Here is a 12404-nt window from a genome sequence, read left to right on the forward strand (position 1 = left end):
GTAGTTGAAGGTCAAAGACCAGGGTTGCGGTGACCTCATCAACACGTGTTTTGCCTTGTGAACACAGTTTCCTAGAAACACCTCCAGAGAGATGTAAACATTAAAGATCACGGTCACTGCGGTCTCACGAAACATGTTTGATCTCGTAAACTTCCCAGGAACATCCACAGGAAACGTCTTCTCATCGGGCAGATACGTCCTCATGGACTCAAAGATGAATTGATTTGGCCCAAGATGACAGTAACCTCATGTTTGTTTGGTATTTCTTTGTACTGAATGTGATTACACCAACATTTTCCTAGAATCAAGAGATTCTGATGATTCATTCGATGCTCCGAGATCATTGTGACCAAATTTTATTAGAATCGCTTTCCGACTGTAGATGTATTGAGTATTCTACCAAATATTCCATCGAGTCATTGGATAAATATCCTTTTTTTTCTTTCTTTTTTTTAAGCACAAACCACAAACGAACAAACCACCAAATATTTTAATTCTTTGATTGCACATTTGCAAAAACTAAAATAATACACTACATTTAAATGAAATTTAAAAACACTAACAGAGATATGAATACTAACTATATTAAGGAAAATAAATCAAAATAATTAAGAAATAACCGTTGCCTTTAGGTTGTGCATCTTAAATTCCAGAACCAGTTCCTTGAGTTTGGGTTTTTCTAAACCAATAAACAAACACCAAACCTTGTTGTGTATTGTGTTTCCTCTTCTTCCTCTTCTTCTTCCTCCTCCTATGTGTGCCACGGTATAGGCGTTCAACATGCGACATTCCTGCCGCCCCGTCCTCTGAGCAAAACACAGTGCTCTGTTGGATGCAAAGCATTTTTTAACCCTCAAATGACTCATGAAGAACCCTACAGTCGTCATATAAGAAGATATCAGAACAGGGATTGAATCTCTGCCTCGCATTCAGTCGTTCTCATTGTGTTGCAGGCCGACTCCACACACGACCGGGCGGTGAAGCGAGAGGAGGGGGAGAAACTGGCCAAGGTGAGGGACGCGACGTCTCACACACACACACACACACACACACACGCGTGCCATTCCACACATGTAGAGGAGGATAATGAACCTGCTGTGCTCAATCTGTCCACACCACCGCACATTCCGAAAGTCTTGATTAGCGTGTTTAATTATGCATTCATGAAGACATATTGTTGTTGTTGTTTGAAAGGGGGGAGGTGTCATTTTACCAGCTTGTCTCGGTCAGATAAGCTCTGAGTGGCATGTTAGAATAAATAACTAAATAACACAGCGGGACACAAAATGAGATGAGTGTACTTGACAAATTAAAACAAAGTGGGCAGAAATGTTGTGGATTATCTGTTTGGATGATGCCGGTGAAGCTATAGCCGTGAACCAAGAACTCCTGGTAACGTAACAAGCGTTTGTGTGTCTCCATGCAGGAGTTTGGAGTGCCCTTCATGGAGACGAGCGCTAAATCTGGACTGAATGTGGAGCTGGCCTTCACTGCTGTGGCCAAGTGAGTCACACTCTCACATACACACAACAGCACACAGCAAAGATCACTGTGTCCTCGCACTGAAATAAGGATGTTTTACGTCCAAGGAATGTTGACTTTAGAGTTAAGAACTGCTCTGAAATCACTTTACCATACATTTTGGGACGAATTGGCGATCTTGTACTGCAGATGTTATCTAGAGAGCAGTCATACCTGTCGATCAACACATTTTTACAGCATTAAATGCTTTATTGAAGTTACTTATTGATACCGGGTTTTGTTCCAGCTCATCCTTGTTGACAGTTGCCTTATTTACATGGAAACATTACTTCCCCGACATGATATTTCTCCATAAACATGAAGAAATGTCTCCATCCATGCTGGTGTAGGACAGCAGTCACATGATGATGGTGGATAGATGGATTATTTCTATATTTTTTTGACATGTAGACTTGTATTTACTAACAATAACAGTAAATTACCAGACCCCCCCCCCGCCCCAAAGCTTTATTTATAAAAAGGTGTCAAAAATGAGGATATGATTTTACTCAAATGTGCAAATGAGTGTTACTGAACAGTTTGTGTGGGAGCTGCTTCACATTTATAGTTGGCCTATTATACTTATGGGTTACAAGCTGCTTTGGGTGTTGCCAAAAATAGCACAGTCGCCCGGCACAAAACACTCTGCAGATACAGGATAGAAAAAAAAACAAATCCAACTTTTCGTCTTCTTTTTTTTTCCATTCTGCATTAACATCTCTTGTCACTGTGTTTGTCATCTCTCTTTCATCACTTAATCACCTGTCGCTCTCCCTCTCTCTTCTCCACTCCACATCGTTGTTTATCTGCTTCATTTGCACAAAACACAGAAGAGCCAAAAGTAAAAGCGACAACGAAAACACCATTGTCATGGAAACCATGATAATGTCACTAATGCATACTTCAGGGACTATTGAACCAGTGACAATCTCCAGCATTATGTATCTATTTATGTGGCTTTTATGTAAATGTTGTTTTCCTTTTTCACTTCACTTTGTGCAGTTTGAATATCTGTTAGCAGAGAATAGACATTTGAATATAGTACATATATATGTATATATATGTATATATATACATACATATATACATATATATATACATATATGTATATATATACATATATACACATATATGTATATATGTGTATATATACATATATGTATATATACACATATATACATATATGTGTATATATGTATATATACATATATGTATATATACATATATGTATATATATATTTATATATATTTGTTAGCAGAGCTAGCATAGGCTGTTATTGTTTGAGTAATTGTTAGCAGAGCTAATATAGATCCCGATGTTCGCATAGACTCTCTTGTTATTTGTGAGCAGTTTGAATTGTGAGCAGTTTGAATTAGCATAGTCTCTTGCCGTTTGACTGTTTGTTAGCAGAGTTAGCGTAGCCTCATGTTGCTTGCTGTCTCTGTCACAGAGAACTGAAGCACAGGACCATGAAGGAGCCTGATCAGCCAAAGTTTCAGCTGCAGGAGTATGTCGACAAAGAGATGAGGACTGTGGGCTGCTGCCGCTTGTAGACAACATCCTGTTTGTGTGTGTGTGTGTGCGTGTGTGTGTGTGTGTGTGTGTTTGTGTGAGAGAGAGAGAGAGAGAGGTATATAACAGGTATATTCTGTAATAAATCTGAGGTAATGTTTCGTGATGATATGGCAAACATGCTCCCTCTACCAACCCACCGTTCCTCTACAACTGTGAATGTAATATAACTCTGTGTACATGCATGCACGTATGCATGTTTACACACACACAAACACACTTTCTGTAGTTGTGAGGACACTCAGACTTCTTATTCCCCTAACAGAACCTTACAGCCGCAGCCGGAAGAATTGTTGATTGTTGACCAAATGTTATTAAAGCACTCACATGTCTGGGTCCCATCTCTCAGATGAGCATGGATGGACAGATTGCACTATTTTCATATGCGACAGATGACCAGAGACAATCTCTTTATCTCTGCAACTCTGTGCCGATGCTGACGTGTGTTTTATGTGTTTTGCCTTCTTTTTATTTGGTTCAGACTCTTTCAGTGTGGCACGTTTTTGTTCTGAGAAGGGACCTGTATTCAGAGTAGGTGTAATACGAGTGTCCACTCTCTCTGTGAACTTCCCCAGTGATTGGTCAGAGACTGGGAGTGACGTCACCCCCCGAGTTCTCTGCGTTCCAGTCTGAAAAACTATAGACGCAAACATATCTCAGGCTTGCCTTTGTTAGCAATACCACTCAAAAACAATCCTCTACATGGTATTTCACTCATATAAGCAGTGTAACAGCATGTCTAGGGTTAAAAATAAAACAGTATATGTGTACGACGGATTTACTGTGATACAAATATGATATATATATATATATATAATAATTGCAATTAATGGTAAAAGTTATGGAAAGCAAATAGGGTCACTATTCGTCTACTTGATTATTTTACGTGAGGCGCCGTCCACAACAGCGTCAAGTAAACGGTAGGCGCACTTAATTGTGACCTTGTTGGCTTTCCATAGCAGAGTTTGTAAGGCGGCAGCCATCACAGAATCCCATGTCAGGGTTGGTGAGGTTGCTCTAAGTTTCTGAATTGGACACCTGAGTTCTGGATCAACCCATGACCTCGGAAATTCCGAGTTCAGACCACAAAGAAAATGGTGCAGAAGTCGAAGTGTCAGTCTCTCTCAGTATTGATCCCCATTATTGCTCAAAAATTTCCAAAACAAAATCACTTTGTCCTCACAGTGGCGATGATTTTGTGCCAAAAACGTGTCCCCACAACCACAGAAAGACACACAACAACACCAACACCAGTTGAACACATCCGTTTGCAGCTTTGCATACATGTGATGTACATATTTTAAATACCATTTTAACTGTGCGTTCTGAAATCTTTGTAGTTTGTAAAACATCTGTCTCGTTTGAAACTGAAGTAAGTCGACAAATCTCATGAATGCATTTGTACGGACGCAGTTCCGCAGCAGATGTGACGCCATCGGACGACACTGTGCGCTGTTGTTAAAACTCATAGGCGTACTGCTAGTACTACTGACCTTGACTATCTTCATGCTAATGTGATGTGAAATATCGATGGATATTTTCTACACAGACCGTTGACTTTGAAGCCATTATTGGGGCATTTTACACAAATAAATCACTTAGTAATTATTACACTGTATTAAATCAGTAAATGCATGTACTGTATGTGTCAAATGACCACTATTGTACTTTGCATTGTACTCATTTTGGACAGTTACTGTCTTAAAACTACATGATTCTTGTCCAAAACTTTCCATCCCATCTTCTCATCAACACGTTTAATTTATGTAATATTAAATGAACCTCATATGCAAATTCTCATGCAGCAGTCTGTGGTTTAAAGAGTACATTTTCCTAGTGAATTTAGCTGTTGTTGTTTTTTGAATCACAAATGCAGTGTATCATGTAAATAAATAATGAATAAATAACAAAAAGTGCCACCAAACATTTCTGACGTCACTCTCATAGGTTTTTGTTTTCCTGTAAATATGAATGTTATTGTAAAAGTTGACACTTCTTGTACTTTCGAAACCCAAACTCACAACATAACGAAAACTCTTCTTTTTTTTCTTTCTTTTTAGAGGTTTTGGTTTGGAAATATTCACTTGTTTTTTTTCCTCCTGGGGTTTTGTAGTTCCTGTCACTCCATAGTTATGCTGTCATTGGGATAATGTTGCACTGTGGTCCCGAGAGGAGAAAGAGGGGAAACATGAGTGGAAACTCGGTAGTGGCTTTAAAGATGCAAGAAATGCAAATAAAAAATAATATATGGTTTCCTTTAAGTCAATAACAGGTATTTTTCCACAGACCAGAGAAAGAATCACTATTTTTTGTCAGATGTTCTATCAAAGCTTGTTCTGCCAATGTTAAAATAAATGATAATAATAATAATAATAATAATAAAAAAATCTGGAAAAACTGTGAATACAGATTCAAAATGCTTATATTCAAGATGTCATTTGTTTATTGTTAACTTGTAATCGTTAAACACTGTATCTTAATTGAAACGATTTGTATTGTATCAAACTCAAGTATTCTCAATAAAGATTCAACAATGACTGCGTTAGTCTTCATGATTCTTACAGATGGGTCTGCAGCACCATCACGTGGCCATCACTTGTTATTACAACGTTAATCCATGACACTTTTCTAAGCTCCAGCACAAGGACAAAATCACCCATGTGGCTTAAATATACGTACAATTATTAATCGGTTTATCCAAAGTCTTAATTCAGTTTTACTCATACCAAACATAATATTTTTTACAGATGTGAAATATGAAAGCATTACAGTTACACAAAGAAATTTTTTTTTTTTCTAAAAAAAATAACACATTCTTCCTTAAACTGGTTAAAATTAAACTACTGTTGTGGTACTGACCTGTGGTGTTCCCCATGGCTCCACCCTTGGTCCCCTGTTGTTCTTTTTTTAACCATTATTTAACCAGATAGAAAAAAAACAAAAAAACATTGAGTTTGAAATCTCTTTTCCAACGGTGACCTGGCCCAGAGGTCAGCAGCATACGTCTTAGTTAATAGCACAGTTTTAGGAGACGGGTTCCAAACAATAGGTTTTTACAAAAACAATAATTTAACGCTGTGTAAAGTTGGCTTTACATTTAAAGTGCAGTTGAGGTCACAGTGATAAATTAAATAGACACTGTTTAATGGTTTTCCATTGTCTGTCTAATAGGAAAGTTCTATGAGCAGTTTCCTCCCACTGTAACATTATCTTTAATACAAGATAGAACAGACTTCCATTATGGTTTAAGTCAAGGCTTTTCAAGCAAAGGTGTTACCTGTGTCTGTTTAAGTGGTTATGCTTAGTGCATTTCACTCGCATGCTCTATAAGAGCGTGCGAGTCGATTACTCATGTTACTCAACCTACGAGAAGGTGGGAGAGAAAGTCTGGACTGTGCATTAAATTACAGGGCCAGATAAACCTGGATGTGTACCAGTGTGGGCGAGGAGCTCCATGCAGGGACACTTTAACCTGAGTGCCTCTTTTAATCAGACAGTATGGGGCTTTGATTCAACCGACTAGACACTGTTTGACGCCATGACATTCTGTAGCAGGGGAGAACAAAGTGGGAGCAAATGGAAGAATCAGTAGGAGGGAGGAGACATTGTGACCGGAAGACAGGAACAGGTCAACATTACCCAACACTGTGTCATCGTGATATTTAAGGGATATGACATCACATCACATTTTGAACAGTCAAGGTACAGAACTGCTTTTTCACTCTTTTCAACACGGAAATAATCACATTCCCTTTTGTGCTGCAACCTCGTTATCAAGCTGCTGACAACAGATGCAATTTTCAACTCTATTCAGTGTCAGAGGATGGAGCTAAATTGTGTGAATCTCCATAGATATGGTTGTGTCAGTTTGTAGAGATGGTCCGTAGCTTTTCTGTGCCCAGATGTTGGACAGATGTTGTTTTAATGTTATTTTTGTGTTTTTTAATGATGCACGGCCTAGTGTAGGTTGGATACGGCAACTGTTTCTTTCCCATGTGAAACCAGAAGACACCATTGTTTGCTTGTGGATAGTGTAGCCATGACAACAAAGCCCATCTTTACCTCAATAAAGTCCTCATTTAATCCAATCCTTTATGCCGATATATCGATAGTGCTAGGGTCGATAATCGATACCGATATATAAGTCTTTCTCGTTCAATTTAGTCTCTCCTATAGTGAAAGTTATGTAATATTTTTCATACTCATGTCGCAGCAGATGTAGATCTAAAGTGTCTTCATTGTGCAAAATAAAACTAGCACAGAAGTAGCTCGCATAGAAGTCAAGGAGTTAGCGGCTAATTCAGTCTTTAGTCATTAGTCGTACTGGGGGATCCTTATCTTTTACCCAAACAAAGGTTCCACAGTTGTATCTGCAGAGTTTGACACTAAAATAATTGATTTTAAATTGTTTCTCTGTGTGTTTCCTTTAAATGTCCAGTGTATATATCAATATCTGCCACTAAAGGCTTTGAAATCTTACCTTAACACTTTTACTGATATGATTCAGTAACATCACAGAAACTATGGTGAGCCAATTGTCGTTTAAATCGAACACAAAATCTCTTGAACCCAAAAAACAACGGTATTAATAGATTATGGATTTTTCAGTGAAGGGGGAATGAGTACGTGTAATTCTAATAATATTCTTTGAAGTAATTGGACCTGCAGTGTGAACGCCACACATCATTGAAATCTCTTTGTGTGTGTGTGTGTGTCTTATTGACTCCTTCACTGAGAGTGGAAAATGCTGTATGTTTCCATGCATACGTGGCCGGACACTGCATGAGGCTGTGACTCAGACGCTGACTAACAGTCAAGTTTCCTTTAAGCAGCCCGATGTAGAACAAAAACATGACACTCAAACAAATTGCTGCCCTTTTCTGTGGCACTTACAGTATTTAAGGTGGTGACATTTTCACTGAGTAGTTCTCAATCGTTCTCTTAAATCGCCCACTTCAATCGAGAGCGTTTAATGTCTCAGAAAGTCCACACGACACCAGTACATTACAGACATTTACAGTATGTTTTTTCTTTAATACGTCCCTAAAACAAAGTTTAAATTGAAGTTTGTGTTCTTTAATCAAACACAAACACGCACACATACTGTAGTGGCCATTTTTCGAAAAATCTAATAATAAAAGTCAAACTAAACTTAATAAAAATATGATGCGTAGAATAGAATAGACTTTATTGTTGAAATTTGGTTCTGGCTCTCTTTAAGATGCTCAACAATAGTAATATATATATAAATATAGTAAAATAATATCAAAAATAGTCAAATGTGTAATAAAATAAGAATATAACAATATAAAAACACACTGAAGGCTGTGCAATGTCAGTGGAAAAGTGTAAATATAAATATATGTACTGTACACTGCAATTTGGTTGAAAAAATACATTGACTTAAGCTTATTTACTGAACTTGCTTAACTTACTAAATATACCCAGTTGCATTCTAGTCACTTACCAGTCACCTGATATATATGTAAACATTTCTAATAACAAAAAACTTAGGAATACAACAAAACTAGCCATTTAACTGATAATCAAAAAGTATATACCTAAATCACTTATAACACCATTCATATCTAAATATCTAAATAAATAGCTCCTATTTCTAGTTCATGTACTGTTGTACCATTGAGGTACAAGGTGTAATTTCTCATATGGTCAACAGGGGTCACAATTGTACCACAGATTGACACAAGCCGCAGTCGTTGCCATAACACATTTGGATTAAATTGAACTAAAGCAAAAGATTTAATGAGGCAGAACCAGACGAGAGGTCAGCTCACTTGGACAATTTCCCTGTAATTCTACTTTGTCTGGTTTTAATTATTCTTTTTGTTAATCAGTGGTGGTGTTATGTGGCCATGTGGTCAACAATGAAAAACAGCATGTGTGCCGTCCCACACTATTGGCTGGAAGTTATTGTGGGGAAAAAAACCCCCAAGACCTTATTACCACACGGGAAAAGCAGGCACACTGGGGCCCATGACGCTCCGTCCATTGTATAGCACTTTTATAAAAGACCAGAGTTATAGAAAAATGGATCCAGACGTTTTTCAAACTTTGTTGTTATGAAGCGAGATCTTATCTTATAGGTAAAACGTGTTCACAACAGTAGGAAGAATTATTGAACAATCAATCAATGGGTGGAACGGGAGTTAAATCCAATTTTATTTTATAAAGCACTTTAAAAACAACACAGTTGGATGGATGGATAGATAGTGATGCCTGAGAAAGACATTTTTGGACCGCTGTATTCTCATGTCAGACATTTATTGGAAACTTGATTGGCGGCTGGCAGGAAAATGTCTGGAAATTCACATTCTTACTTTGATCCTCCAAAAAAGTGTTTGTTAAATCCTGAACTCTTACAAGAATCTTCTCTTTTTCTTTGTAAAAAGTAATTTCTTTCAATAGTGTCAAGGTAAAATCATTTTGGGAGCTACCACCATTAGCTCTGGCTAACAATAGCTTAGCTTAGCACAGAGAAAAGCAACAAATAGTTGTCTTTGTCCAAATATAAACTGCCTGGTCATTTCTTAATGCTAAAATAGTTTAGCTGGCTTCTCTCTGTAGCCTTGTATTTAACAGACTGACACTAAAGCAGCTGCTTTTCTAGTCTTTTTGTCAAAATGTCTGTTTATTTTAGTGTAATATTAGTTTTATTCCAGCATTTAGCAACTGGTTGGTTTCTTGCTTCCCATCAAGTAGTCACACGGTGCCGTGTTGCCTTCTCTGTGCTCTGTACTTACTGGAAACCAGGAGATGACAAGTATGCGTGTACATAATAGTGTAGAATGGCTGGCAGGGTGTGATTTAAGAGGCCTAAAGGAACCGAGCGGCGAAAATCTGCCACCGAGGTGGCCTGAGGTGACGCTTGAGGTGAAGCCTGAGGCCACCTGACCTCATATTTCACACAAAAAAGATAAATGTCTCTGAGTTCACTCACCAATGATTTATCCATAATCTAATCCCTCCCGTGTTAAATATTCACTCCGCAGTTTTCATTTCCATCCGGACGAGCAGCAGATCGCACAGGGCATGGGGGGGGGGCCCACGAGTGGCCGTGGAGCATGAATGTGTGTAAATGTGTTCAATGGCGTGAATAAGTAAATAGTACACAGTCATCGTCGTTCCACTTGCCAGCAAAAGCCCTCATATGACTTAGCGAGGGCCATCTGTTGCACCAGTTGCTCTCTGTGTCATTAGCTCGGCCTGAGGGCACCATAACCTCAGTGGCTCCTCTGTAGTGGTCAATGTGTGTGTGTGTGTGTGTCTCTGATTGTGCGAGTGCTCATCAATCGCTTGTTGCCAAGCAGTCCACTCTACTGGGCTAAAGTGACCAGCAACCCCAAACAAAGCCATGTGGTCTCTCTCTCTGTGTGTGTGTGTGTGTGTGATAACGCAGTGGAAGCATTATGACTTATGTTTCTGGAAAAGGCATTGAAATACTTGGAAATTCAAAGTTTTAAACCAAGACTTATTTTTTATATTTACATTATTTCAATTTTAGAACATTTGCTCCCAAAACCGCAGTGTTTTTATTTTTCAAACCAAACATTTTTGGTTTAGGTAAACTGTCAGTTCTAGCAACAGTATTTGAATAAGTTCATACTGTTTCAGAATAAAAGCTCTGAACTCCAGACACTGATGCTCTCCCCCTAACCTAAACCTTTTTCTAATCCTGACCCTAAAAAGCAGGTCTTAATCCAAACAGAAATGTCCTCACAAAGATAGGACTAAAGACACGTAAACACACACACTCGGCCTACCTGTGTTATTTAAAGTAATCCTTGATGACAGTGAGTGTAGTCGCCTGCAGTCGTGTCACTGACATCACCAAGTTTTCAGGTTTGGGGTTATTTTTAAAGTGTGTGTCAGAGGATGAGTGTGAAACATGGGTATGCTCCCTTTGTTGTTGTTGTGTTTGTTGTCTGGGTTTTGACGTTGTCTTCCGTCTGACTTCTCTTGAGTCACTAGACCTTTTTGCTGCTAAATAACCATCTTTTCATCAGATGTTACACGACTAAAAGGAATCACATCGTCTGTTGAGAATGAAATCCCAGATTTATTTTGACTGTCTTTCCATGATGAGTTTTTCAATGATACTTGGCTAGCCCATGGGAATGGGGGAAGGAGGCCTGGACGCCTCCCTGGTGAAGTGTTTGTGAGCATGTCCCACCAGGAGGAGGCCCTAGCAGAGAACCAGGACTCGCTGGAGAGACAATGTTTCTCCAGTGAATCCTAGTAACGCCTTGGGATTTCCCCGGAAGAGCTGGACAAAGTGGCTGGGAGGAGAGGGAAGTCTGGACTCCTCAGCTCGATCAGACTGGGATGTGACCAGACGACAGTATGTCAAACTCTCCAGAGCAAAGAAAGGACACAACAGCTTTTGCTTATGTGATCCTGAGATGCTTCTCGTGTAGTTCCACTAATGATTAAGTGTATTGTGTAACATTTCAGTCCCTCTGTTGTTACACATCATGACCCCCTGACCCCTGATGTGGGCGGAACACATGTGTTTCGTGTGTTGTGTTGGGTGTTTTGCACGTGCGCATGCGAGCGTGCACGCTAGGTTTCTGTTATGTCGATAGTCAGCTCTTCCAGCTATGCAGTCCCATTAAGATAAGCTTTTCTCTCCACTCAACCGAAGAACGTCAATAAACACTGGGAATAAAAACTTCCTGCTGCACGCACACACACACACAGATGGGGACATGTTGTGGTCAGCATGTTTGCTCTCACTGAGTCGAGACGAGCCACGTGCATCTACAGTCGTGTATGTTTACTTCCACGGTTCCACCCTCGCGGAAACGTATCTGATAGGATGAGACGAGAAATGAAGGGGAGGAAGGAACACAGTGAATCCTCTGTGAGAATTATACGGAGGAGGCAAAAAAGACACAGTTCTCTGATTTTCATGATCTGTCTCATGCTTCAAGATTTCTGTTATTTCCGAGGCAACGGGTGACTTTGTGTGTAGCCGTAGCAACGCGTTGGTCAGAAGGACACACATACTTTTCCTCACAGTGATTCCTGTGTGCGAGTATGTGCCAATGTTCACGACACGATGAAAGTAGAAAAGCTGAGCATTTCAATTCGTATAAATTAACGCTATATTTGAATCCCCCAGGTGTACAAGAAGGACAGGTGAATGAATGATGATGAGGACAGGTGAACAAGGAGGACAGGACAGGTGGATGATGAGGACAGGTGAACAAGGAGGACAGGACAGGTGGATGATGAGGACAGGTGAACAAGGAGGACAGGTGTACTAGAAGCACAGGTGAATGAATGATGA

General features: G+C 39.3%; 1 protein-coding gene across 1 annotated transcript in view; it reads left to right on the top strand.

Annotated features, from left to right (window-relative positions):
- The window catches only part of LOC131448683 (ras-related protein Rab-26), a 68506-nt gene extending 62875 nt beyond the window's left edge, over positions 1–5631 (top strand). The window contains exons 7-9 of the mRNA XM_058621340.1: positions 954–1010; positions 1427–1503; positions 2973–5631. Of these exons, the coding sequence (XP_058477323.1) occupies positions 954–1010; positions 1427–1503; positions 2973–3075 (237 nt within the window). The 3' untranslated portion in view covers positions 3076–5631. The remainder of the gene's footprint in view (positions 1–953; positions 1011–1426; positions 1504–2972) is intronic.
- Positions 5632–12404: the final 6773 nt, after the last annotated feature.

The sequence above is a fragment of the Solea solea genome, chromosome 21 (assembly GCF_958295425.1).
Source record: "Solea solea chromosome 21, fSolSol10.1, whole genome shotgun sequence".
NCBI lineage: Eukaryota > Metazoa > Chordata > Actinopteri > Pleuronectiformes > Soleidae > Solea > Solea solea.